Genomic DNA, 25780 nt, shown 5'->3' with positions numbered 1-25780 from the left:
CACAAAGTCAAGGTCTTCAGATTCCAAGCCCAGAGTTCCGTCCACATTCTTTCCATCCAGAGCCCTGCCCAACCCCCTGGAGCTGGCCCCGTGCCCCGGCCCTGGTTGGGGGGGGCGCGGGGACACCCCCCAGTTCCCGAGGCTTCCGGGCCTGGATGTGGATTTGAGGCTGGCTGAAGAATTTCCCTGGGAAACGAGATAATTGGACACTCAGCCAGGAAGAGGGCCGACAAATAACACACGGGCCACCGTTTGGGAAATCCTTCTAGGAACAAATTCTCCCTTCGTTGTTTATCTGAAATTCTAATTTCACTGGAAGTCCCGTATTTTTATTTACTAACGCTGGCCACCCCAGCCAGCAGCCGGAAGGGGAGAGCGAATGTGGATTGGGAGACCCTTCACAATGGGCCGATTAGAGCTGCAGGGCAGCCCCCGCTCTTTGTCATGCAGACCAAGGAGCGGCTTCCCCGGGTTCCACCCCCTCCCTGCGTCTGGCCAGCTCCACCAAGTCTGGGCGGCCGGAGGCCGTACGGGCCTGGAGTGGGGTCTCCGATCGGGATGAAGAAAAGGGAGGAAGAGCCACGGGGCCCTTCACTGAGGGACTGTTTGGACCCGGCCCTGTGCCCAGAGCTGAGGGGACCGTGGAGGGCAGCGGGCCGGCCAGCCCAGGGTGTGGGCACCAAACCTGGCACCCCGATGGTCCCAGAAAGAGGGGTGAGGGGGGTGAGGCAGGAGAGCCGGTGTGCAGTGGGCCACGTGTCCACTCTCCCCCTCCTGCCCCTACCAGGCTGGGATTTGACCCCAACCAGAGTCCGGGCTGCCAGGCAAGGGCCACAGGAAACAGGGAGGTCAGAGGTCACCCTGCAGCCACCACGGGCTGGGACGAATAAGATCAGAGCCTGGGTTCAGAACCAGAGAAAGCTGTGAGGTCCACGAAGGCTGGAGGCCAGGGGCAGGTTCACATCTACGCTAGAGTGCAGCGCCTGGGGCTCTCCAGGGTGACACGTCCCCTTCCCAGCCAGGGGCAGACACTCCTATGGGTGCTCCAGAGACACCCCAAGGCCCAGCCCCACACCCGTCAGCCTCCTGACCCCAGACCTGGGGTCCCACGTGGCTCCTTGGAGTCTCCAGACGCGCCCCTAGGAGGGTCCTCCCCGACCTCCCAGAGCAGCCAGGCCTCACATACAGGCTGGCCCTGGCCCGGGGCTCCCTCGAGCCAGTGAGGGCATGGGACAGGGACCCGTGTCTCAGTTCGTCTCACTCCCTCCCGGCAGGCGGGAGTCCTGGGCTGGTCCTTGCTGCGTCACTCTAGCTGCGTGGCCTCTCGTGCGTTTCCGACCATCTGCAACATGGGACGACTCCTATGACATGGGGGAAATGTGCTTTTTGCTGGGAACTTGTCAGGGTTCATGGAGACATCAGCAGAGGCCTGGCACACAGTAGGTGCTCAATAAATAAGAGTCTTGCACACAGTGAGCAACTTTGATAATGCTTACCTTTTAAAAATGTAAGTTAAGCCCTGGCTGGCGTAGCTCAGTGGATTGAGCACGGGCTGTGAACCAAAGCATCAGAGGTTCGATTCCCAGTCAGGGCACATGCCTGGGTTGCAGGCCATGCCCCCAGCAACCGCACATTGATGTTTCTCTCCCTCTCTCTCTCTCTTTCTCCCTCCCTCCCCTCTCTAAAAATAAATAAATTTAAAAAAAATGTAAGTTAACAATGTTTCTGAATTCTGTTTGTCATTAGTTCAAAAGTCAAAGGTACAAAAGGGTGTAAATACTTGAGAGAACGTCACTGCCCGCCCCCCACCCCCCAGAAGTCTGCGCTTCACGGAGAAACGCGGACATGCTTGCTCGCCCTGCCAGTCTTGCTGCTCTGGCGACACGACCTACTGCGTCTTCAGAATGATCACTTTAATTTAAAGTTCAGTCTTTTTTAAACCGTACTTTATTGATGCTGCCATTACGGTTGTCCTGATTGTCCCCCCCCCTTTGCCCCCTAAAGTCTGGTCTTCGATGGGGCCGTGTTGGTGGGGCCCTGCTTCCCGTTGTCGCTGGTGCAGGTGGCGGGCCGTCGGCGATATTTGTGCAAATGAAAACCTCCCGACCCCCCCCCACCGTGTCCGCCTGCGCACACAGAGGCCAGTCTCTCCGCCCAAATCTCCACACGCTGCGCTTCCTGTCTGCTTTCTCTGCAATCAGGTAAGCACATAGTCACTGATGAGGAGGAGACGAAGAGGCAGCTGGTACCTCTACAGAGGCAGCTCAAGAGCAGTGCGGCCCCCCCAGGGAAAGGGGGGCCCTCTGCAAAGCTGAGTTCGGAGCCCAGGGCCCCCTCCCCACCCTGCTCAGGTGGTACCACGGTGGCCTTCCTCCCCTCCCCTCCCCTCCCACCTTCCCCTCCCCTCCGCCCTCAGAGGAAGACACTGTGGACCTTTGACAAAGGAGGCTCAGGGCAGGTCAGACCCTTGCCCAAGGTCACGGGTTGATAATGAGAGCTCACAGGGGGGGCGACCCGGCCAGTGACCTTGGACGAGTTCATCACCTGCTCATGCCTTATCTTCCCAGGCGGGGTGTTAATCCCACGCCCAGGAGCTTGGTGTGAGGGTAGACACGGTTCCGGCACAGAGTAAACACCCGATCAACATCCCCCCTCGCCAGAGGCCAAGGCTGCCTCCCTGGCCCGCCTCAGACCCGGGTTGACAGAAGGCCCTGGTCCCCTACCTCCTTAGCCGGGGAGCCCCAGGGGAGGGCCGGCCCTGCTGATACCAGACCCCGGGCTGCTCTGGGAGGTCGGGGAGGGGAGGGCCCACCCAGGGGTGTATCTGGAGACTCCAAGGAGCCACATGGACCCCAGGCCTGGGAGCAGGGGGCTCATGGGTGTGGGGCTGGGCCTTGGGGTGTCTCTGGAACACCCCCAGGAGTGTCTGCCCCTGGCTGCAGAGGGGCCACGTGCCACTCCGAAGACCCCCGACACTGGGCCCTAACCCAGAAGCGAACCTGCCCTTGGGCTCCAGCCATCACCCACCTTCTCTTTCATCCTGAGCCCAGGCCCTGTTTCGGCCAGCCCCCACCCATGGAGCCCGGGAGGTGACTTCCAACTTCACGCTTCCCTGTGGCCCTCTCCTGCGGCCAGGACTCTGGTGAGGGTCCAATCCGTGCTGATGAGGCAGGGTCTCCACCGCCTGTCCCAGCCCCTGTGACCCACCTCCCCACAGTGTCCTCAGCTCCAGGCCCAAGGCTGGGCCCTCGTAGGGGGCGTTGACCTTCACCTCCCCCCCCACTCCGTTGCGCCCCCCCTCAAGGACAGCAGTTCTGGCCTCTGGATGGCTTCTCCACCTCCGACCTCCAGGCCCAATCCAGCCCTGCAGAGGGCCGGGCTCTGCCCCAGATCCACAGCCCAGAAAGCCAGCTGCTGGCTCCGCATGACAAAGGGCAGGGCTGGCCTCCCCCCCCCCACCCACTGGCCAGTTAGTCCAATAAAGACCCCAATCCACATCCCGCTTCTCCTGGCTGATTGCCCACTTATTTTATTTGCCCAGCAAAGCTCTTGCACCCGGAGGAAGGAATCCACATTCAGGACAGAGGCCCCTGTTTGCAGAGGGATAACAGTCTGGGGGATTTGCCGGGTCTGCCTCTGTCGATGCCCTTCCTTAAATCAATCTCCTGCATTCGTGGCATCTGCCCTCCCCGGACCCCAGGCCGCAGCCTGTGCAAACAGCCTGAGGTCACAGGAAGAACCTGCTCCGAGTTCCTCCTCAAGGAGCCTGTCCCCTCTCATGGCTTCTTGTGCCATTCACTCAGGGATGACTCCGCCCTGCCCACTCCACTGGGCGCCAGGACCACGGGCCCAACTGCCCGTCCACCCCTACCTGTTTCCACCACAGTGAGTGGTTTGCCCAGCCAGGCCTCCACCCTCAGGGGGTCCCTCTTGAGTTCTATCCCACATAGGGGCCTCCCCCAGCCAGGGGGGCAGCACCAGGAGCTTGGCCTCTCTCAGCCTTGGGACAGCAGGTCCCTGCTGAAACCAGCCCCAGAGAGCACCTGGCTGGCCCTGATGGGAGGCTGGGGACAGGGCAGGGTCTGGGGACGGAGTCAGCCCAAGAGAACCCTGGGGTAGCAGCCCGGAGCCCTGGATTTGGCCTGGCTTAGTCACCAGCTCATAACAATGACACTTCTGTGCACCGGGCCTGAGGGACAGAGGCCCTCTGATTCCAAAACTAAATGTCTGTCCCCATCCTTTTAAACACACACACACACACACACACATTACCTCATGGGTTCTGTGTGTCAGGATCCAGGCCCAGCCTAGCCAGGTCCTCTGTGTGGGTATCACAGGCTACGGTCAAGGTGTCAGCTGGGGCTGAGGTCCCATCTGGAGGTGGGACTGGGGAAGGACCACTCCTGAGCTCCCTGAGGCTGTTGTCAGAACTGTAGGACCACAGATCCCTGGCAGGGCCCTGGCTTCTGGCTGCCCTCGGTGCCTGCAGGTCCTGGACGCCTGGGTGTCCCCACTGTGGCTGCGACTTCAAGTGTCCCCTCCCTTTTGGAGCAAGAAAGCTGCAGTACGCACAGAGAAAGGGTCGCACTGTTGTGTGGAGAACTTCCCCACCCCCAGCACCTCCCTGGACCCCACGGCAGAGCCCAGGCAGGTGGCGGCGCCATTGAGGCAGGAAAGGCCTGAGGACCGGCAGGTGGGGGTGGAGGTGGGGGGAGAGTGGGCAGCTCAGTCTGGGGAGCTGGGGGAAGTCCAGGGGCCACACCGGGAACCTCCTGGAGGTCAGGTGCGGGGCCCTTCCCAGCGGGAGAGGAGAGGTGGCCAAGGACAGGTGCAGAGGGACAGGGGCTGAGCCCAGGGGCCAAGGACACACAGTGGGCAGCGACTAGCAGCTGGGGTCCGTGGGAGGGAGAGAAGGAGGAACCCAGGTGGGACGGAAAAGGAGTGTCAGGGAAGCAGGAGGAGACTCCCCACCCTCCCAGAGCGCCCCAGGCTGGTGCCAGGGTCGTGGGCGGGAGGCCAGGAGAAGACCTTGCTCATCACGGGAGGAGACGAGAGCCCGGAAGTGGGAGAGAGGGCCGGGAACCCGCGAGGCTGCCCGTGTGTGTGTGCTCTCAAAGAGCTGGCAGGATTACTGATTATCAGGGCCAGGAAGGACCTGGAGGACGTTTGGTCCAGCCCATTTCACAGACGGGAAAATGGGGCCTGTGGAAGTAAGTAGCCCTGGTAGATGGCACAGCCAGGCTGGGGTCCGATGTCCGGGTCACGGGATCCCCCACATCTCCAGCGCCAGGCCCACAGGCCCCCTCGCACCCCTCCAGCTCTATCAGTGGGCCTGCGAGGCTTTCCTCCAGAACAAAAATCAAATTAAAAAGCTATTTCCGGCTCAGCTGGGAGGCTCTCCTGCCGGTCTCTGTAATTAAAATGAAACAGCATGTCAAGTGCAGGAGGGGTCTGGTCCCCGAGGCTGCGGTGGGACCAGCCTCTCGTTTCCCTGCCCAGGGCCCCAGAAAGCAGACGGAGGGCATGGGGGCAGGTCAGAGGCCCTGCCCTGGCTCAGAGCACCAGGCCGCTGTGCCCGGAGGAGGGGCACCTCCAGCGCCTGTTTGTGGGTCTGTGTTGGCAGACGCCAGGCCCGGGGGCTGGCCTTCACAGGGAGCCTGCAAGCGAGAGTGGACACAGCCCCGGGCAGCAAGCTGCGTGGCCTCGGGCAGCCCAGGGCCCTCTCTGGACAACGAGGGGTTTGACCCCAGCAACCACGTTCACAGTTGGGGTTCTCGTTAAGGAGCTTCTGAGATGTGTCGGTTCAGTGTCAGCAGTAAAACAACAGCCTCCTCTGGGGTACATGCGAGTGTGTATTCGTGCAAGGGCATGTGTGTGTGAGTGTACGCACGATTCCTTCCCTGACTACAAGCCGGCCAGGCAGCACCTGGGACCCGGGGCTCAGGGTCGGCACCATGGCCGCTGAGCAGGCTCACCGTGGTCCCAGGAAGTGGTTGTGTTTGGGTTTCATGGGAAGGCCAGCCCTCCTGCTAGGACCCCGGAGCCCCCAAGAAAGCGTCCCAACAACAGGGCCTGGCCTTCCCCAGCTGACCGGCCAGGGTCCCCTGGCTCTGGAGGGAGCAGCTACAGTAGATTCCAGAGGTGGACAGCATGCAGGGAGGGAAGGAACAAGCCAGCCCCTTCGGAGACGGGCAGGCTGAGAGGAGGTCACAGTGGTGCCCACATGTGGGCCAGGGCCCTGGGTCCTGGGTCAGCGGGTCAGTGGCGCCAGGGCCACCTTTGTGCAGGGTGTGGTGGGCGGAGCCTGAAGCAGACCCTATGCACTGATGGGGAGGGCGCACCTGGAGGCTCTGCTTCCCCTCGGCCTGGATTCCCAGTGGTGGCCCCCGCAGGGAAGAGGCCCCGCAGCAGCAGCCCCCACCCCGCAGCTCCGGGCAGGGGACCCACTCTCTCTGAAGAAGGCACCACAGCCCCAGCTGGCAACGGCCAGAGACGCCCCGCATGGCCACGTGGGCCTTCCTCTGCAGCGGGTCTGCCTGGAGCCCTCCAGCCCCACCCCTAGGACTGCCGGCTGTTCTCGGCAGCTGACCCGGGTCCTCCTTCCCTGGGCCCTGAAATCCTCATCGTCCCCAGACTCTACAAGCTGAACTGAGAGAGCTCCCCAAGTCACGTGGCGAACGAAGCTCTAGCCCCCACCCCCTCGGAATGTGGCTGCATTGGGGACAGGGCCTTGAAGGGGTGAACAAGTTACAATGAGGTCTGCACGGACGGCCCCTGAAGCAATATGACTGTATCCTTGTAAGAAGAAGAGACCAGGTCACAGGCACAGGGACGGCAGTGTGAAGACTCAGGGAGAAGGCGGTCGGCCGTCTGCAAGCCAAGGAGAGAGGCCTGGGAAGGCAGCAACGCTGCGGACACCTTGACCTTGGGCCTCCAGCCTCCAGAAGCGTGAGAAAATCAACAGCTGTTGCTTCAGCGGCCTGGACTGCTCTTCGCACGACCGGCTCTAATTCCACTCAGCTCTAACCCACGGCCCCGGGCTGCGAATCCACCCGTGGACCCCCAGTGTCTTCTGAGGCCCCGCCTCTGTCCCCACCTGCTCTCAGGGGTCTCCACCCCACCCCCCTTTGCCCCAAGGGGAATGCCAGATGGCAGAGTGGGGCGAACACAGGCTCTGGCCGCCACCCTGCGCAAAGCTGTGAACCTCCGTGTCCTCATTAGCAAAGGCGGGGCCAGAACACGCCCTAGACGGTGTTATCCGTGAGGGTCTGGGGGCGCGTGCACAGGGCTCAGCTCTGGGCTGGAGCTGTACTTGGCGCTCAGCAAACGGCAGCTGTTGCCTTCATTATTTCTCACGAAGCTGACCCCCTTCTGGCCTATCCCAGGTCGGTGAGTGGAGTCCCGGAGCTGGGACCTTGGCCCGGCCCCCACACCTGCTCCCCTCACCTGCCCCACAGGTGGGTCTGTTTGCTTCATTAGCTCGTCCGTCCCCAGGGGCACTTCCTAAGCGACAGCCAGCAGGGTCTGCTGAGCCCCCGAGTGGGGGGCTGGGGCGAGAGGCCTTTGCCATATCTGCTTCAGCTTATCCATGTAAACAAATTGGTGTTTCCACAATCAGACACCACATGAGGAGGGAGTGTGTTACGGAGGGGGAGGGGTCCCTAAGCCTTGTGGATTGCCCTCTTCAACTGGCCGCTCTCACCCTTTAACCAGATGGCGGCAAGACTCAAATGACTGTTCTGCAAGGCTTGCAGAGTTTTCTTCTTAAGCAAAAATAGGCCTGAGCCCTCCCTGGTTACAACCCTCCTGAGGCTGCCCTGGCCGGGTGGTTCAGTTGGTTGGAGTGCTGTCCCCTGGACCAAAAGCCTGTGGGGCTCAATCCCTGGTCAAAAAAACAAAACAACAAGAACAACAACAAAAACACACCTCCCAAGGCTGCACCTGCCTTCCCGTGGGCCCAGTCCTGTGCCTCCATGGTCCTGCCTCACCTGGGCCTTTTTTCCTGCCTGTTGCCCCTTCACCTCCCCCTGCCCCGGCGGACACCCCCTCCTCACCCCTGCCACAGGAAAGACTGGTTACCACCCTTGGGTATGGGGCCCCACCACCGTCACCGAGTGTCACTCCTGAGCCCGCCCTGGCCCTGTGCCACCTCTATCTCCAGCGCTCCCCTCAACGCTCCAGCCCTGTCTTCCCCGTCACCTCCTTCCCGAGGCTCCCAGAAGGCCTCTCTCTGCTCCCCGAGGCACGGTCCCCACCAGAGCCCTTAGCAGCTCGTAGTGTGGGGTTTGCAGCAGCCTCTTTCCTACCGACCTCCTCACTGGGTCAGGGGTCCCTCCGGGGAGGGAGAGGTCAGGTCCGGCTTTGTTTGAGGCTCCCGTATCTAGTACACGGCGGTGCCCCCCGTTTGCGGGATGAGTGAATGAATGAAGGAATGAATGCACGTGAGTCAGATCGAGCCAGCTGCTCCTCACACCTCATTTCATTTCAACCTCACACGGCTGAACAAGTACAAGGTTACAGGGAGGGCGGGTTCTCTCTGCTTTCCCTGCCTCTCACACCTCCACGGTCCCCTGGGGCTTCTCCTTACCTGGGACCCCACTTCCCAGGACTCGTGTCGAGTATCTTAAGACATTACCACCTCGCCATGGAGGGTCCCGACACATGAATGCATTGCATCTCAGGCTCCCATAACGAGATCAGAATAAATACAGTTTGATTGACAATCATGCAGATATTCTTCCTGGCCTTTCCCCTGTCTGGGCTATCTGCCCGGACGCTCGGGGACATTGGCCGCCAGCCACGAACGGCTCCACTCAGTTCCGCATGCGCTTGTCCAGCGAGCGGGGTCCTGCCAGGCAGCGGCTCCCACCATGGCTGAGGGTCGGAAGAACCTCTGATTCTGAGACTTTGGTGGGAGATGAGGGTCTGCTCCACTCAGAGAGGCAGAAAAGACATTTCCTCCAGCGGAGGAAATGGGGTGAGCAAAACAGCGGGGAGGCCTCCAGGTGAGCGGAGGCCTGGGGCCCAGACGGAGAGAGCACTTTGGAGAGTTCAGGGTAACGAGATTGGAAACAGAACTCAGTCAATGCTAGTTTCCTCTCCATTTGTCTGAACTTAAAAAAACAGGCGAGCCCTGGCTGGCGTAGCTCAGTAGATTGAGCGCGGGCTGCGAACCAAAGCATCACAGGTTCAATTCCCAGTCAGGGTACATGCCTGGGTTGCAGGCCACAGCCCCCAGCAACTGCACATTGATGTTTCTCTCTCTCTCTCTTTCTCCCTCCCTTCCCTCTCTAAAAATAAATAAATAAAATCTTTTTTAAAAGTTGAGTTGTGAATTGGACCACAAAGGATTTATTAAAAAAAAAAAAAAAAAAAAGAAAGAAAAGAAAAAAAGGCCGGCGATTGATAGGTTTGAGAACCAAGCCTGGGAACCTGCCGTGGAGCCAGCCGTGCCCGGGAAGCAGGGGCCATGTACCCACCGAGACCCGAGCCCAGGCGCCACCTGTCCCTGGGGCCTGTCCCCCGGGGCTGACGCCTCTGAGCCTCCAGTTCCTGAACAACCATCCAACCCACAACAGCCTCAGTTTTCCAAGCTCACCGCCTGCCAGACACCAGCTCCGCCCTTAATCCCCCTCAATCCCCACAGCAGCCCTTCCAGGTGGGGACGCTATCATCCTCACACTGCAGGTAAGTTCCCGGAGGGTGCCAGCTAGCCCAAGGTCAAATGACGGTGAGTGATCCCACTCTCAAGGTCTCTGGAGCCAGGCTGGTGCGTACGGATTCAGAGGACCTTCGAGAAGCCTGAACACAGCGGGCGGCTGATAAGGCGCGTCTTCCTCAGCCCGGGACGCCCAGAGGAGGGGCCCAGGTGTGTGCACCGCCGGGACGACTGCTGTCCTGCCTTTCCCACCTGGGGTGACAGTGCCGATGGCAAGGGTCAGAGAGGGCAAGGGCAATTCCAAGAAAGAAGATTCAAGTGCTCCCATCTCGAACAAATACTAAGATGCTTCGTTTTGTGAATACACGAAATCACCCGCCACAGCTGGGACGCGGGACGCCAAGCAGGACAGGGTCTCTCTGATCGGGCACCTCCCCAGGACAGGACAGGGCACCCTGGATTTCGTGGTCGCCGGCAGGAGACCTGGGTGTTCACTGCTTAGCGTCTGGCGCCATCTAGTGGCGAAGGGAGACTTCCCTCTGCGGCTGGACCACCGGGATTGCCCGGCTTCCAGGACTAGCTTGCCTTAGGGGGCTCCCTCGTATCGGGCACGTTTAGGAGCCACCCGCCGTCCATGAGAGTTCGTGTGTGAAACGAGTGCGAGGGAAGAGGAGTTGGAATCGAAGGCTGGGATCCTGGTACCAGCTCCCCTAGTTGCCTTAAATAACTTCCTTGGGTTCTCCACGTGCCAGATGGGGCTGCTCACCCTGCCCAGCCCCCAACCCGCCACCTGCCTTCCAGGATCACTGTGAGAATCCTACGGGATGTGATGAGGACCGCATCTCGTCAGCTCCAAGAGTCAGCGCTACTAAGAGCACAGTATAGAGTTCACGAGAAAACCAGCAGCAGAGTAAGTCCCAGGATGCTAAGGGCCAATGAAGAAGGGCTGGGAGTCGGGCCAGAGGGGCGAGAAGGGTCAGGGTCAGGGGAGGCCACAAAAGGCAGGGCCTTCAGCAGATGCAGACACACCCGTTTAGGACAAAAGGAGCCCGGCAGGGAGATGCAGGCAACGCTGTTGGAAAAGGAAGTCCAAAAACACTAATTTCCTGTTCCTTCCTCTTAATTAAAAAGGCAGGAAAAGGTGATGGCTTTGTTTGCTGCTATAAATAAACAAATAAATAAATGTCTCCTTCTCTGAGTGGGTTTCCCAGTGGGGGGGGGGCAAGGAGGCCGGTCCAGCCCCCACTCGGGGCCCTAACTCTCCTTCCCAGGCACCTGCCACTTCCCCCAGCTCCCCACCCAGCCTCCTCTGAACGCTGGCGGGAAGACGGCTCTTGGTTTCAGGCAGCCAGAACTTTCGTCTCCCTGGTTGCACTCCTCACTGGCCCAAGCCTCGGTGTTTCCTCCAGTAAAACACGGAAATAATAAACGCATTATAATTATTCAATTAAAGATGAAGCGAGGCCCTGGCTGGAGTGGTTCAGTGGACTGAGTGCTGGCCTGCAAACCACAGGGTCTCTGGTTCGATTCCCAGTCAGGGCGCATGCCTGGGTTGTGGGCCAGGTCCCCCATAGGGGGCGGCTCGTGAGAGGCAACCACACATGGATGTTTCTCTCCCTCTTCCTCCCTCCCTTCCCCTCTCTCCAAAAATAAATAATTTTTTTTAAAAAAAATGAAGTGAGATTGTGTGTCTTGCACACAAAATACGGTGCCTGGCACTTGGAAAGAAAATGCGTTTGTTCATTGAGGAAGTGTCCACATTTTAAGTTATGCGTGAGAAGCTGCTTGACGGGGGACACCGGCTGGGCTGCCCATCTGAGAAAAGAGGAAACCCTGCCACGCGTGGGCTGCAGAACAGAGAGGGACCGTGTCAGGGCCACACTGCCCCCTGCTGAGGCGCCACCAGACTGTGGGGTCAGGCTCTCCGGTGTCCCTCTAGGCATTGCTTAGTAACGGTCACCTAGGGACACAGATGAGGCATGCTGTGTCCCCAGGGAAATCATACCTGTTGATGACGTCAGTGACCTAAAGTAAAATAAAGAAAAAATCAAGTGAGAAGTCACCACAGTCCCACCTCCCCAGAGTCTGTTGTCACGGCTGGGACAGAGGTTTGGGTCCTGAGAGAAGCCACTTAGGAAAGGGGGACTGAGGCCTGCTGCAGGCCCAGACGCCCCAGGGGTCCTGAGGGGACAGTCACTGGGAGGGGTCAGGGGTGGGGGGTTGGCTAGCCCCCTCCTTCCCCTCTGACCCCCACCCAGCCACCTTTGCCTCTGCCTTCCTGTGTTTCCCACACCTCCTGATGTCCCCATCTGTCCTCGGCCCCTGCACCTCTCAGAACAAGGACACGACTGACCGGGGCACCCCGAGGCCTCGCAGGACACTTGGCATAGAGAGAGCCTTCAATACGTGTTTATTGAAAGCGCAGCGCTGACCTTGAACACCAGCTCTCACTCCTCAATGCTTACAGGGGGCACTCGGGTGCTTCCTGTGGCTCAGGAACCCAGTGAGACGGAGGCAAAGCTCCGGAGCCTCCACCCAGAGCCAGATGCACTGGGCCCCCCCCCCAGGGCCTCCTCGAGGGGTGCTGGCCTCCAGCCCACTGCCCGCAGCTCCAGCCCCGAGGCCGGCCAGCCCGGTGACAAGGCAACGCTGGGAGGGCAGGCCGGGGTCTGAGGGAAAGAGGACCTGAACTGTTTTCCACGGGGTGACCCCTTCTCCCTCTCCCTGGAGGACAGCCTCCCCCAGGCAGATCTGGCCCTCACCATACCTGGCCGAAGCCCAGGGGTGAAGACAGTGGGTCCTCGGCGGATGAGGACTCACCTGAGCCAGGTCTCCACCCCGAGCATGAGCCAAGGCCTGGCAGTTGGTAGGGTCTCAGTAAATGGGTGTTGGTGGCTGTAGGCCCGGAAAGGCGGTGGCCTTAGAGCAGGGCAGAGGAGAGGGGGTGAGGGGACCGTCTCCCGTCCCCTCGGACAGCCCACCGGCAGGCCTAGGACCAAGAAGACGGGATTTGGCATCCGACGTGGATTTAAATCCTGATACCCCTTCCTAATGCCAATGAGCAACTTATTTCATTGTTTTAAAGCTTTATGACGTGTAATTCACATGTCATAACATTCACCTACTTTGTGCAATTCCATTGCTGTCTGCGTACGGAGCTGTGTGACCATCACCAGGCTCTTGCCCTGGCCGGGAGGCTCAGATGGTGACAGCGCCATCCCAATATGTCACGGCTCTGGGTTCGACCCCCGGTCCAGGCACGTGTGAGAATCGACCAGTGATGCATAAACAAGTGGAACTACACACTGATGTTTTCTCTCTTTCTAAAGTCAATTTTTTGTATAAGATCTCTTCTTTTCCTTTTTTTTTTTAAGATTTTATTTATTTTTAGAGAGGGAAGGGAGAAAGAGAGAGAGAGAAACATCAATGTGCGGTTGCTGGGGGCCATGGCCTGCAACCCAGGCATGTGCCCTGACTGGGAATCAAACCTGCGATGCCTGGTTCGCAGCCCATGCTCAATCCACTGAGCTATGCCAGCCAGGGCTAAAGTTGATTTTTTTCATTAAAATGCATCCCCACGACCTCACTTTAAATCACTTCCCCCCTCCATGCAGAAACCCCGTGCTCTTCCCCTTCCCACCCCAGCCCGAGGCAGCCCCCACCAGGCCCGCAGGCTGCCCGGGCAGTGCATGGAAATGGAGTCACATACTTTGAGGGTGTGGCGACTGGTGTCTTCCATTAAACACGTGTTTGGGGCTCATCACAGAGCAGGTACCAGCACTTCCTTCCTTTTAAAAAAAATTTTTTTAATTTAAATTGTTGTTCGAGTACAGTTTTCTGCCTTTTACTCCCTTCCCAGCCCACCCCCCACCAGATTGTCTTCCTTTTCACTGCTGTGTAATATTTCACCACGTGGCTGTGACAGTGTGTTATCCATCCACCCACTCACGGGTTGTTCCTACTTCTCGGCTGTTGTGAATGATGCTGCCGCGAACATGCCTGTGCAAGATGTGTGTGGACACATGCTTTTACTTCCCCTAGGAGTGAAACACCTAGGAGTGAAACTTCCGGGTCATACAGAACTCACCTTGACCTTTTGAGGGACTGCTGGATTTTTTCCAAAGTGGCTGGACTATTTTACACCCCTACCGGCAACACACAAGGGTTCCAATTTCTCTACATCCTCACCAACATTTATCATGGTTTTTTTTTTTTTTTTTTTTAGCTAAAGAGTGGGTGTGAAAAGCTATCTCACTTGGTTTAGGGTTGCATTTCCCTAATAACTAGTGACGTTGGCATCTTTTCACATGCTCCCTTGCCCCTTGTGTATCTTCTTTGGTGAAATATTTATTCAAATCTTTTTGGGCAACTTCTTTAACCTCTTTGAGCTTCACATTGGTCTTTGATTATACCTAGCTCCTAAGGCCATGAGATCTCATGCAAGGGACCTGCCAAAGGCCCGCCATAGAGGGGGGACTTCATCATGACAGCCTTTAACCCCGTTGTCACGTCGGCCCCAGAGCAAGGGGCCCTCCCTGTGGGCTCTCTGGCCTGGAGTCGGAGCCGGCGGCACCTGGACCCCGGGGGAAGAGAAGGCTCTGCTCCCTCCCCAGCGGGAGGGTGAGGGGCGAGGGGTGTCCGTGCTCTAGATGCTCTGCTGAGCAGCCCCACGGGCCCTCATTCCACATTCACCCGCACCTCTACATGAAGCGTGACCTCCATATGCACGGGGATGGACACCTGAGGTCAGAGGCATGCAGTGACTTCCCTGAGGCGGCCTCGCTGTCAGCGGTAGAAACTAGGGTTTGAACTGAGAGCTGGTGTGAAGCGATGGCACAGCCCGCACGCCCCTGGGGCAAGCGCCAGGCACACGGGCCTGTGGGCAAACCGCAGGCCCAGCCCGGGTGGCCGGCGCACCCAGCCCTGGCTCCCGAGAGGCAGCGGCGAAGAGCCTGGACAGACTCGCCACTGACCACAGGTAACGGGTGAGTCGCTGGCCCCCTCCAGGCCTCGGCATTGTCTACGGAGTGAGCAAGAGAGCAACGGCTCCCGCAGAGGGCGGTCGGAGGAGCCGGTGCTCACCGGCTGTTTGGCTCTTCTCTGCCATGGGCTCTGGCCCATCCTAGAACACAGTCTCCTGACCCTGACCCTGACCTTGGGGGCCAGGCTGGAGCAGCGTCATTCCCACGTTCAAGGCCTGGCCCCTATCTCCCTCTCATCCCTACTCTGTGCCGGCAGAGGCAGGGGCACCCGGTCAGGGCCTCGAGTTCTCCAGAATGACGTACAGTGAAGCATAAGAAAGGCCGGGTAATAAAAAATAAAACTTTATTAAAGCAGCTAAACTTAGCAAAAGCAACAACTCTCACTGGTGCGGCTGTGAAGCAAAGTGAAACACGGCCCAGTCGCCCTTCGTGCACGTGGACTGTGGCCATTCTAAGCCACTCGCTCTCGGTTCCAAGGGAAGTGCCCTCGTCGTTTTGTCCCCTCATGCCCTTGACGTGGCATCAGCGGACCCTGCTGTGGGCTGTGGGCTGTGGGCTGCGGTCGGAGAACCAGCACTGAAGGTCCCCCCAGACCCTGCCGCCCGAGCTGGGGCTGACAGCGGGCGGTGGGCAGAGCTCCCTGTGGCTTCTAGCATCAACCGCCTCTTCCGAGCGTCTTCTAAGCTGGGACAGAGGGACAACTAGGGCTGCCTGGCCCCAACAGACTGAAGGAGGGTTTATAACCAGGGTCTGACGGCTGCCTGAGCCTGCTCTCGCCCTGCACAGCCCCGCAGGTGAGGGCTCCAGTCCCAGAGGCCAGCAGGCTGCCTTAGTCCTTCTTGCCTTCCGAGGCCGAGTTTCTGGTGAGGAGCTTCTTTGAGTTGCAGTGGGTCAGCGTGGACACGGTGGGGGACTCCAGCTTCACTCTGTCCAGGAGGGTCTTCTTGAGGGCAGCTGGGGAGACCTTTTCTTGGTCAGCCATGGACTGCAGCTCTCTGGAGACAAAGCGCCAGCGGGGCTTCAGGGGGAAGGCAACTAAACCTTGGGGCGGAACTTCTCAAGGCTTCCCCGCCCACATAACCCCCGACCCTTGTGGACTTGATGCCACCCCAAATGAGAAGGCCAACCGAGCACTCCCCCCACCTCCCCGGAAGTGCTCTTTAAGCATGGGTCACTGCACAAATGCAGAGCGCCAGCCGGTATCCATGATCACACCGGGTCTGGGGGAGGGGGAGTGCGGAAAGCCGCAGGGTTTAAAGTCATAGACATGAAGTTGAATCCTGCCTCCATCCCTTCTTAGCTGTTTGACCTTAGCAAAACTGTCGGGAGTCTCAACATCCTCGCCTACGAATCAAAGCTAACCCCAACGATCAGAACTGTGGCGAGAATGAAACGAGGGAAAGCCTGCAAGCCATCAGCCAGTAGGTCCTGATTATGAACACAGCAGAGACTCCAACACTGCTCATGAGACCAGAGATGGCTGGTTCTGCCAGACAGGGCCCAGCCCAGAGCGGGGTCCCCCGGGAAGCGGGGGCCTGGGCGGAGGAGAGAGAGCCCCACCGTGTGCGGATGCAGGAGGCCTCGACGGCATTGATGAGCAGGGAGCGGAAGCCCCCGCTCTCTAGGAAGTGCAGGGCGTGGATGGTGGCCCCCCCGGGGGAGCAGACGTTGTCCTTGAGCTGGCTTGGGTGCTGCTCTGAGTCCAGCAGCATCTTGGCAGCCCCCTGGAGCAGAGGGGGAATATGAGCGAAACACACTGCGGGTGCACCCTGGGAAAGGCCCCCCCAGGCCTCCTCCCAGCTTCCCAAGCAAGCCCTGCCCCCAGCTCATTGACCTGCAAGAGCCCCCCGCCCACACCCTGGTCCAGAACGCGCAGAGGGAAGATACTGACCAGCAAGGCCTGGGCCCCCAGCCGGACTGCCAGGCGCCGCGGCAGGCCCATCTTCACCCCGCCGTCGGCCAGCGCGTCCAGGGCCATGAACGCCTGCAGAGACGCTCACTGAGTCTTGGGGCAGCAGACACCGGAGGGCACCCTGAGGGTCTGCTTTTCCTGGTGACTGGAGCTAGTGCCAAGCAACAGCTTCCTCCACCAGCTGGCTGCACCCAAGAGGTAGGCGGCACCCGCAGCCCAGCCTGCCTGCCATCCCATCTTGCTCCCCTGGGTCCCCAGATGGCTGAGTAAGTATATGAGGGCCTCACATAGGCAGGCCCGCTGCCGCTGAGCCCGGTGACGGCGTCGATCAGGTCCTCCTCCACCTCGGTGCAGAAGCCCACACTGGCCATGAGCTGCTCCAGCAGCTGCCCGTCCTCCACCAGGGCGTGGGTGCCTGTGGCGTACACCGTGGCCCCCTCCCGCACCACCACGGGGGTGTTGGTCATGCAGCGGATCACCTTGGGGGCTGGCTGGAATGCCAGCAGCTTCTGGAGCAAGGAGGAGGGCGGGTGAGTGGCCCAGGTGCAGCTCTCACTAGCACCCCCCGCCCCACACACACCGAGGCGCCGGAGCTGAGACAGGCACCTTCTCCACAGAGCTGATGGTGACACCGGCTGCACAGGACACCACGATGTGCCTGGCCTGGACGTCAGCCCCAATCTCGTCCAGGATGAAGGGGATGATGTGCGGCTTCACGGCCAGGAACAGGACGTCGCTGTGCCTCACCACCTCCTTGTTGCTCCGGGTCAGGTTCACCCCCAACTTCTGCAGGAGGGAACGGCCCAGCTCAGAGCCCCACCAGGCGCAGACCTTCCCACGAAGCAGCTGGACCCCTGCCACGCCCACTTGGCCCACTGCAGCCTGAGATTCCCTGCCTTGTCCCCTGAGGGTCTGCCCCTACCCTACTGACACAAAGTGATCCAGTGTTGCTACTGGGGAAGTGAGCCCCAGTACAAGCATGGACGTGCTTCTCCATGGCAACCAGGAAATGGCTGTCCCACACCCCCACCAATCCTCTAGCCCCCAAGGCACCCCTCTGCCAGGTAAGAAGTCTCCAACGGCTGGAAAGTGACAAAGGAAAAGGTAAAATGCTAGCACCCAACGGTCTGAAGCAGAGCTGGGTCGGGCCCTCTCCCAACCATGGACACTTGTTTTCAGATGGTGTGGTCTCCACATGGTCCAGGGATGGTCGGAGGACACCCGTCCCCGTGGGGCTCCCAGCTGAGAAGCAGGGCCCTGCAGGGCTGGGAACGCCTGCCGTCCTAGGCACAGACGCCGCCCGGCATCTGCCTCATTAGACAGCCCCTCCCACACAGCCCAGGTTCAGGTGAAGACGTGGGATATTCGATGTTCTTTTTTGGAGAGAGGGACAGCTACCTCGCCAGGCTTTCCCTGCACATTCATTCATGCCTCCGAGCAACTCAGCAAAGAGGACACTGTGGCCTCCATTTTATAAACGAGGAAACTGAGGCTCAGAGTACCTTAAGGACACACAGACAGTTCGCGAAGACAAAGGAGTGTTTACTGGGTACCTACTATGCGCCAGGCACTTCCCACACATACTACCTCCATTACTCTAACCACCCCAGAGCCTGGATTTGAACCCCAGCCGGTTGGTCTGGGTGGTCTGGCCACACTGAGCTGTCCCAGGGAAGGTGGGGGATCCTGATGCTCAGGATGGTGGGGAGGGTCAGCTACCTGGCTGATGACGGCCCAAGCCTTCCTCCCGGGCCCCCACCGTCTGCCCCACACCCCTCTGTCCCACCTACCCTGAGCGCGCACACGGTGGGCAGGTCCATTTCCGGGGAGCTGGCTATGATCTTGTGAGCCGACAGGACGCCTACGGCAGACGGGGCTTTTCAACGGGGGATCCTGGCCCACCCCGTCCCCACGCTTTCCCTGGGAAAGCGGAATCGAAGCCCGCCATGCTCACCGTGCCGACCCCCCTCTCCCCCTCGATCCCTTACACTGACATAAGGCTCCTGCTGCTTAACAGGCCGCCCGCGCATCGGTCTCCCGCTGCCAAGCGCTCACCTGCGGCCGTGAAGCCCCGCGCCAGGGCGCTGGCCAGCTGGCCCGCGCCAATGAAGCCCACGCTCATGGTCCTGGGCTCGGCGTCCACCCGGCAGCCGCAGGAACCCGCTCCACGCGGCCCGGGAGGTACCGCAGGGAAAGGAGGTGCGAGCGACGCGGAAGTTGGATCTCGGGTGTTTCTTACAGCTTCCGACTCGGATCCGCCCACCCCTCCGCGCTCACAAATCTCACCGCGGGGCCCACGTGGCCCCGCCCCGCCCAGGCAGCCAATCGGCGGCCGAGAGCTCGGGGCGGGCCAATCCCAGGCCGGGCCGGGGCTGTGCGCCCGCCTCCTATGTAAAGGATACTTAAATACAGGAATAATTAAAGACTAGAAATTAAATACAGAGACAAGAGTGAGACCACTTTTATTCCAGCAGATTATCTACACTCAGCTGGGGTGGGGGTTTTTTGCTAAATAATAATAAAAAAACTAAATACATGGTAGCTAAATACGGGTATTAACTGGTGACCCGTTCTCTAAAGCAGGGGGAGAGGTAGCTAAATATGCCCGGGGAAGTGTTCGGCCTCGGAGCCGGGAGAGGGTGAGGTTAGGGCTGTCTGATCCCTATCGCAACTACCTCTTAGAGCTGAGACCCAGCTCCTCCTTTTCACAAGGACAGGGTGGTGGCTCAAAGGCTTCTTTGTTTGCATGAGGTCACAGCTTGTCACCCTGGTAGATTGGGGAACCAGCTGTGCTGATTCCCTGGCCCCTGGCCCTGGCCTCAAGCCATGCCTCTTCCCTCAGCACCCTCTCAGGGTCCGAACTGAGACAACAGGTGGGAGACGGGGCTTCATTTCTGGACACCCTCCCTATTGAGAGGAAACAGAGGGGTTTGGGGGGTTTGTTTTCATTCATTATGTAGTAGAGTAAATGAGTTTGATCTCCTCAGCCCTTATGATGGGGCATGTTGTCCCCGACTCAACTGAGAATTTGCCAGAGAACAGAAGCTCCCAGCACACAATCTATCCATGTTCAGCTACACCAGCTAACAAGTACACCAGGATTTCAACTCAGCAACCCCGAGGGGCATTAGTCACTCATGTAAGTGCTTAGGGTGATGGACAGAAGGGAAGAAATGGAGAAACCCTCAGGAAGGTAAAATACGGGCCCTAGTTGGGGCAGGGGAAACTTGCTAAGTGGAAAACTACAACCTACACTAAGACCTGCTTTGGTGCACGTGTTTAGTCAGAGGCTTCGGTGGCCCTGCCCGGCGCCTACGGCTCCAGCTTCCGGGGCACAGGCGCCCCGTCCGAGGCACAGCTGCACCTCTGCACCCTCATGTTGGGCAGGCTGACCACCTGGGGCCGGCGCCGGCCTCCTTCCTCCATGCTGACGATCACAGGCAGCGAGGCCGTCTCTGAGGCGATGCACTCTCTGGGCCCCAGAAGCGGCCACTTGGAGGTCAGGGCCTCCGGGGGCTGCCGGCAGGTGCCCACGCACTCGTAGGCCAGGAAGCCCGGGGGCTCCAGGACCCAGTTCTCAGCCCACTTCATCCCCTGCAGGTCGATGTACATCTCCTGGCGGCAGCAGCGGGTGCCCTGGCTCACGGGCGCCTCGGGGTCGCAGTTGCCCTGAGCTCTGTGGGGGCAAGGAGAGGTGGAGTCAGAGGTCAGCTGGGAGAGCCGAGGTCGGGGGACCCAGGGAGGACCTTGGGGGGTGTGTGGGAGGAAGAGGTATGGCCCATCCCTCATGACATTAAAAAAGCTGGGTGTGTGTGATAAATGGTGAATGAATAAACATCCAAAACATAAGTCAGCTGCTGTTTACTGAAGTTTCCACATATGCCAGCCACTGCAGCAGGTACTTCACATATGTTATCTCAGGTGGCACCTGCATTTATCCTGACACGAACCTTGCTGAGGGTCCAGCATGGCCCCTATGACACACGAGGAAACTGAGACCCAGACACATGAAGTGGCATGCAAGAGGCCCTGCAGCAATAGGAGGCAGAGCTACACGGAACCCAGGCTGTATGATGCCAAAGGCCTATTACGTGTCCCCTGGAGAAAGAATTCACAGATGCCAGATGAAAGCTGTTCGACTTAGTAACAGCTCACGCTAATATTTTTCAAAGAATTAATTATGGAAAAGGGTAAAATGAAAATAGATGATTAGAACAATGTATGTGTCGATGACAACACAAAAACCCGTTGAAAATATCCGAAGGTGTTTTTCAACAAAATGTTTGAATAATGCAGATTTCCCCCACTAGAAACTGACATGCAGTGGGGAATGGGTTGCATCCTGGGCTGTCTGCACCCACCCACCCAGCTAGTCCTGGGGGTCTAGGGCCTGGACCAGGTAGCCGGCTCCTGCCCACTGGGACCTACCCGAACTCCCCGAGGTCCAGGGTGTGCAGCTCCAGCTGCGGCTCGCCCTGCCGGGTGCCCGATGGGCCCTGGGAGGCGAAGCGGACCAGCCTGTGGGCGCTGGAGGCCAGCCCGCCCGGGTGCTCCCTCTGCACCAACACCTGCAGTAGCAGGGGCTCCCGGGGCCGGCTCAGCTGCTGCCAGAAGTTCACGGCTTCGGTCACGTCGAAGGTTTTCCAGCCGCTCTCACGGATGGACACGGGTCTGTGGTGCCAGGTGGAGACAGAGGCTTGAGCTGAGGGCTGGAGATTGGGGGAATCTCTCCAGCCCCTTCCCAGCCCCCTCCCATTTTCCTCCGGAGAATGGGCCAGCCCCTTCCCGCCCCTCCCCCTACTCTGTGTCCCACTCTTTCCCCACACACCTCCTAGCCAGGGCTTCCCCACCTGGAGTCGATGAGGAACGTGCGGTTGGAGCCATCATCCCGGACCTGCAGCCACTGGACAGTGACCCGGGCTCGGTCGCTGCGCGGAGAGAGCAGCGCATGCGTGCGGAGCGCGGACTCGGGGACCGGCTCCTGGAAGAGGCGCAGCACCGCCTGCACCAGCTCGCTGTTAGGGGGCAGCCGCTGCTCCATGCTGAACACCAGCAGGCGTGTGGAGGCCTCGGACACCAGGAACCTGCCAGCTACCTCTGGGGACAAGGGCAGGGTCAGCGGGGCCTCTCCAGGCACCGGCAGACCTCTGAGGGTAATAGGACCACTGAGGTGGTGGCCAGGAGGAGAGAGAACCAAGCCTGGTTACCTAGAAAGCCCCCTGGGGCCTGTCTGTAGCCTTTTGTAACAATCCCCAGGAGCAGGAAGGGCAGCCCTTGGGTCCTGAGCTAACAGGGTCCCCTGAGATGTTGAACATCAGAATCCTCACCTTGGGCACTTGGGTCTGTCTCTGGGTACCCAGGGGGTGAGTCCCAGCCCCAGAGAGGGGCCCCAGCAGCCTTCCCAAATGGGCATATGCAATTGTAGCCCCCTCCCCCCAAGGCCCAGGGTGCAGCAGGGAGGGAGGCCTCACCTCGGAAGTTCTGGCTGAACCTCTTCCCTCGGGAGGGGGCCCCATGACTGCGCCTCAGCAGGGCCACGTACTGGGCCCTCACATGGGCAGGGGTGACCAGCTCCTTTGTGTCGCTCTCATCCAGGACGGGCACCTCTTGGAGGTGCAGCTGCTGCAGCAGGCTGCTCAGGATACGCTCCTCGGTCATGGCCACCCCGGGGCCCGCCAGGGGCAGCACCCAGAGCACCCAGCAGAGCCACAGGGACCTCATGGTGCCACTCAGGAGGAGGAGCAGAGCAGTGTGTCCCCTGAGGAGGGTCCGGGAGGGTCCCAGGTGGGTGTGCTGAGAGCCAGGCTGGGCCAGCTTTATAGCAGCCCTGGGCTGGGCCTGGGTCTGGGTGAGGAGGGGGAAGGTCACACCCCTCGCCTCCTGGGAGCTCCGCAGCCAGACAGGTCCCTGAGCCCCGAGGAGGGGCTGTCTGGGAAGCGCACGAAGGCTGCCTGAATGCCACACGGCGGGGGCCTCTGGCCGCTGCTGTCTGGCAGCTCAGTAATAGTCTTAGTGCCTATTGAATTTCCCTGGCTCTATCCCAGTCCTGGTCTAAGAAAGAGCAAGACTGTTCTGTGAAAAAGTGCCGCTAGCCAGAGCCCGAGGTGGAGGTCCCTTTCCTGGGGGCCAGCCTGGGTTTGCTCGCAGAGAAGGAAGCCGAGAAAGCAGTCTGCATTCTCGTGGTCCTGGGCCAGGCCCTGCTCAGGACATTCCACAGAAGCCCCTTGAGTCATCTCTCTCCAGTCCCTGCAAGCCCCCCTCCTCTCCACAGTCCCTTGGGGTCAGGGGACCTGGTCCTCCCTTGTGACAGAAGCAAGCTCGATGCTGTCCAGGCAGAAATCTGGCAGCTGGGCTCTTTGGAAGTGCCCAGGAAGAGATTTCTGCAGCGTCTTGGCAGAGTGAGAGCAGGGCATCCTCCTGGGGAGCGTGCCGTGCAGGGAGCCTGGCCGCCAGCCACTGGCCCCTGCCACCGGCCCTCCGTCCAAGCCCATGCTGTGCCCGGACAGGGCTCCAGGGACAGGAACCTGGAAGGCAGAGGCCAGAGCTGCCCAAAGTCCTGTCCTGTCCAAAGCCACAGGTTCTGGGCACACTGGGGTGGGTGGGAGCCCCCGGGCCTCCTCATTTTACACAGTCTGGGCCCACATGTGCTGCTCGCTGGCCGTCTGACCTGCTAGCAAGTTCCGTCACCACTCGGTGCTTCAGTCGCCCGTCTGGAGGAGGGGCGATGGTAGTGGGCTCCGCCACAGGGCTGGCAGGAAGATGAAGCACCGTAGCAGCGCCTGGTACGTAGTGAGCCCGTACAAAGGCTCACTGCCATCTGCACAGTTGCTTTTCCCGACACGGCGACGACCGGCAGAGCTCACTGGGTGCCAGGCCCGCTCTGCACTCTGCACGTGGGCTCACAACAGCCCCAGGAGGCAGGTGTCGGCACCCACCGGAGGCCAAGTCCCAACAGCACATGGTGAAGGCACCCGCCCGTGCCCGCCCAGCGAGTAGAGGGCTGGGGAGGCCCTCTGTCCCAGCAGCCCCTCCCTGCCCAGGAGGTTTGAGGGTGTGCAGGAGGCAGTCCCTCCCAAAACCCGTGTCCCGTCACGTGGGAGGTGAGCAAGGACGGTGGAGGCAGATGAGGAGGACTATGGATGAGGGCAAAGGGGCCCAGTGGGCAGGGAGCACCCCCCTCCCCCTCCCCCTCCCCAAGAGGGGTGCTGCGTCACTGGCAGGTCTCTTGTGGCCCCGTCCTGCCACTGTGCTCCTGACACCCCCCAGGCTGAGGGAGAGAGAGCCTTCTGGTGCACAAGGGCGGGATTTCCCCTGGATGAGAACCCGGGGACATCGTGCATAAATTGCTGCCATATGCATGGGTGGGTGTACTTTGAGGGGCTTCAGTAATAAGGTGGGGGGCTTAGAATTTGGGGAAGGGGAGGAAGGATAACAACACTGGTAACATTCGCGATGGCTAACAGTGCTTATGGGCTGTGCACCGTTCTGAGTGTTTTACAGACTTGAACTCTTTATCCTCACAAGTTGCCATGATTGTTCCCATTTCACAAATGAAGAAACTGAGGCATAAAACTCGACCAGATTGCCCAAGGTTCTGCAGCTAGCAAGTGCCAGAGCTAGGGTTGCTTGAAGGGAAGGAAACAGGGATCCTGCCAAATACAGACCCAGGACAAGGTAGGAGGAAATACCGAGATTTTGACAGTTGAACCCAAGAGGAGAATCTCAGGGGGTGGCAGGACCGGGCTGCCGCCACCGCTTCCGGGCTCCCCTTTCCTTTCCACTCCTCTCCCTCTTCCGTTTCCACGGAATCGGTGTCATTCACAAGGAGGATTCAAATCCCGTCTTGGGGCTCCTATCTCAGAGTTTGAGCATTCTGAAACTATAAGGCGCCACCTCTGTGCTGGGCCCAAACAGGCCCTCCTGCTCTCTCTGTGACAAGTGTAACCCTCTTCAAAAGACTCTCATGACGCTCTCCTTTGCAAGTGACGATTAGCGGGGACAGGGCTTGATGCAAACATTTGGGCCTCACGTCAGGCCAAAAGGTGCAGAAGCGTCCCATTTACAGGCGGCCCAGGGCCTGTGGCCCTTGGTCCCTTGAAGCTCTCTTCCGAGGCTGGTGTTCCATAAATATGCAAAGTCCGCCAGCCTGGGTGCTGGGGAGGAGGAAGCCTTGTAGCTTATCACCGGCCAGGGTGGTGCCAAGGATATGACACCCAGGCATGCTAGGGGCCCTTTGACAGTCCCCAAACACCTAGACCCCCGGAGTTCACCGGTGCTGGCTTCAGCAGGGACCTGCTGTCACAAGGGTGAGAGGGGCAGGCCCCTGGGCTGCTGTTCCCTGACTGACACAGGCTCCTCCTACCAAGGAGCTGCCTCCGGCGGGCGGAGGACCATGGGAGTCCCCATCAGTCGGGAGCCCCTTCTGCCCCGGGGCATAACTGAGCAGTTAACTGAAACTTCATTTTCCAGTGCACAAAGTCAAGTGGAATCCCTCCTCTGCTGGATTCTCTGCCACCCTCACCCCCAGACGTCTCTTGGGTGCTCCTGAGACGGCCTCCTAGCACGGAGACCCCTAGAGTTGAGTGTTCAGTGGGCACTAGAGCGGCCCAGTCACCCCCAGCGTCGCTGACCAAGGACCGGTCCTGCCGACCCAGGTGGGTTTCAGGAGCTCCAAGGGGCCACCAAGAGCCTGGGGAAGTGGTCCACCACTGGGGAATGGAGAACTTTTCTCTACCTCGGGGACCTCCCTTAAGGGGGTGTCCATCCAGCAATGCGTCATACCCTCCTCCTCCGCCTCCTCCTCCCTGTTACTTTGGAGAATCAGAGGGAGATGATTCTACAGCAAGTCCCTGAACAGGTCGTTTTGGTTCCCAGGCATTTTGCTGTAATGCTGATGAGGGAAAGAAAGAAAAAAATCACTCCCTGGCCACAGCTATGGTCCATGTTGAGTTGGCACAATCTCCCCACGTCTGCATGGGTCTCCCCAGGGACTCCGGGACCCTCCCACATCCCAAAGACGTCCAGGTGACCCAGCGTGTCTGCACTGTCCCAGTCCGAGTGACGTGGGGTGAGGGGGAGGGGCCCTGAGACAGGTGGGCCCCCACCTGGCACCCCGAACTTCAAGGAGAAGCTCAGGCCTCCAGCGACCCGGAATTGGAATCAGCAGGTTGGAAACTAATGATCTTACTGGTTTTGACTCATGTTTCTTAAATATATTGTATAGCTCAC

General features: G+C 59.7%; 2 protein-coding genes across 2 annotated transcripts; both read right to left on the bottom strand.

The window, feature by feature from the left end:
* Positions 1–14963: 14963 nt before the first annotated feature.
* Positions 14964–18780, bottom strand: PYCR2 (pyrroline-5-carboxylate reductase 2). Its single transcript, XM_028531167.2, has 7 exons — positions 18608–18780; positions 18343–18413; positions 17159–17338; positions 16840–17061; positions 16532–16624; positions 16201–16364; positions 14964–15635 (listed from the first exon to the last, which is right to left on the bottom strand). The coding sequence occupies exons 1-7, from the start codon at positions 18672–18674 to the stop codon at positions 15470–15472; spliced, it is 963 nt and encodes a 320-aa protein (XP_028386968.1). The 5' UTR covers positions 18675–18780; the 3' UTR covers positions 14964–15469.
* Positions 18781–18997: 217 nt separating this feature from the next.
* Positions 18998–23486, bottom strand: LOC114512415 (left-right determination factor 1-like). The gene is made up of 4 exons (XM_028531371.2): positions 22024–23486; positions 21403–21649; positions 20981–21223; positions 18998–20228 (listed from the first exon to the last, which is right to left on the bottom strand). The coding sequence occupies exons 1-4, from the start codon at positions 22271–22273 to the stop codon at positions 19865–19867; spliced, it is 1104 nt and encodes a 367-aa protein (XP_028387172.1). The 5' UTR covers positions 22274–23486; the 3' UTR covers positions 18998–19864.
* Positions 23487–25780: the final 2294 nt, after the last annotated feature.

This window comes from Phyllostomus discolor, chromosome 15, assembly GCF_004126475.2.
Source record: "Phyllostomus discolor isolate MPI-MPIP mPhyDis1 chromosome 15, mPhyDis1.pri.v3, whole genome shotgun sequence".
In the NCBI taxonomy this organism is placed as follows: Eukaryota; Metazoa; Chordata; class Mammalia; order Chiroptera; family Phyllostomidae; genus Phyllostomus; species Phyllostomus discolor.
Note: the sequence above shows the minus strand (reverse complement) of the source record. Positions and strands in the feature narration are given on the sequence as shown.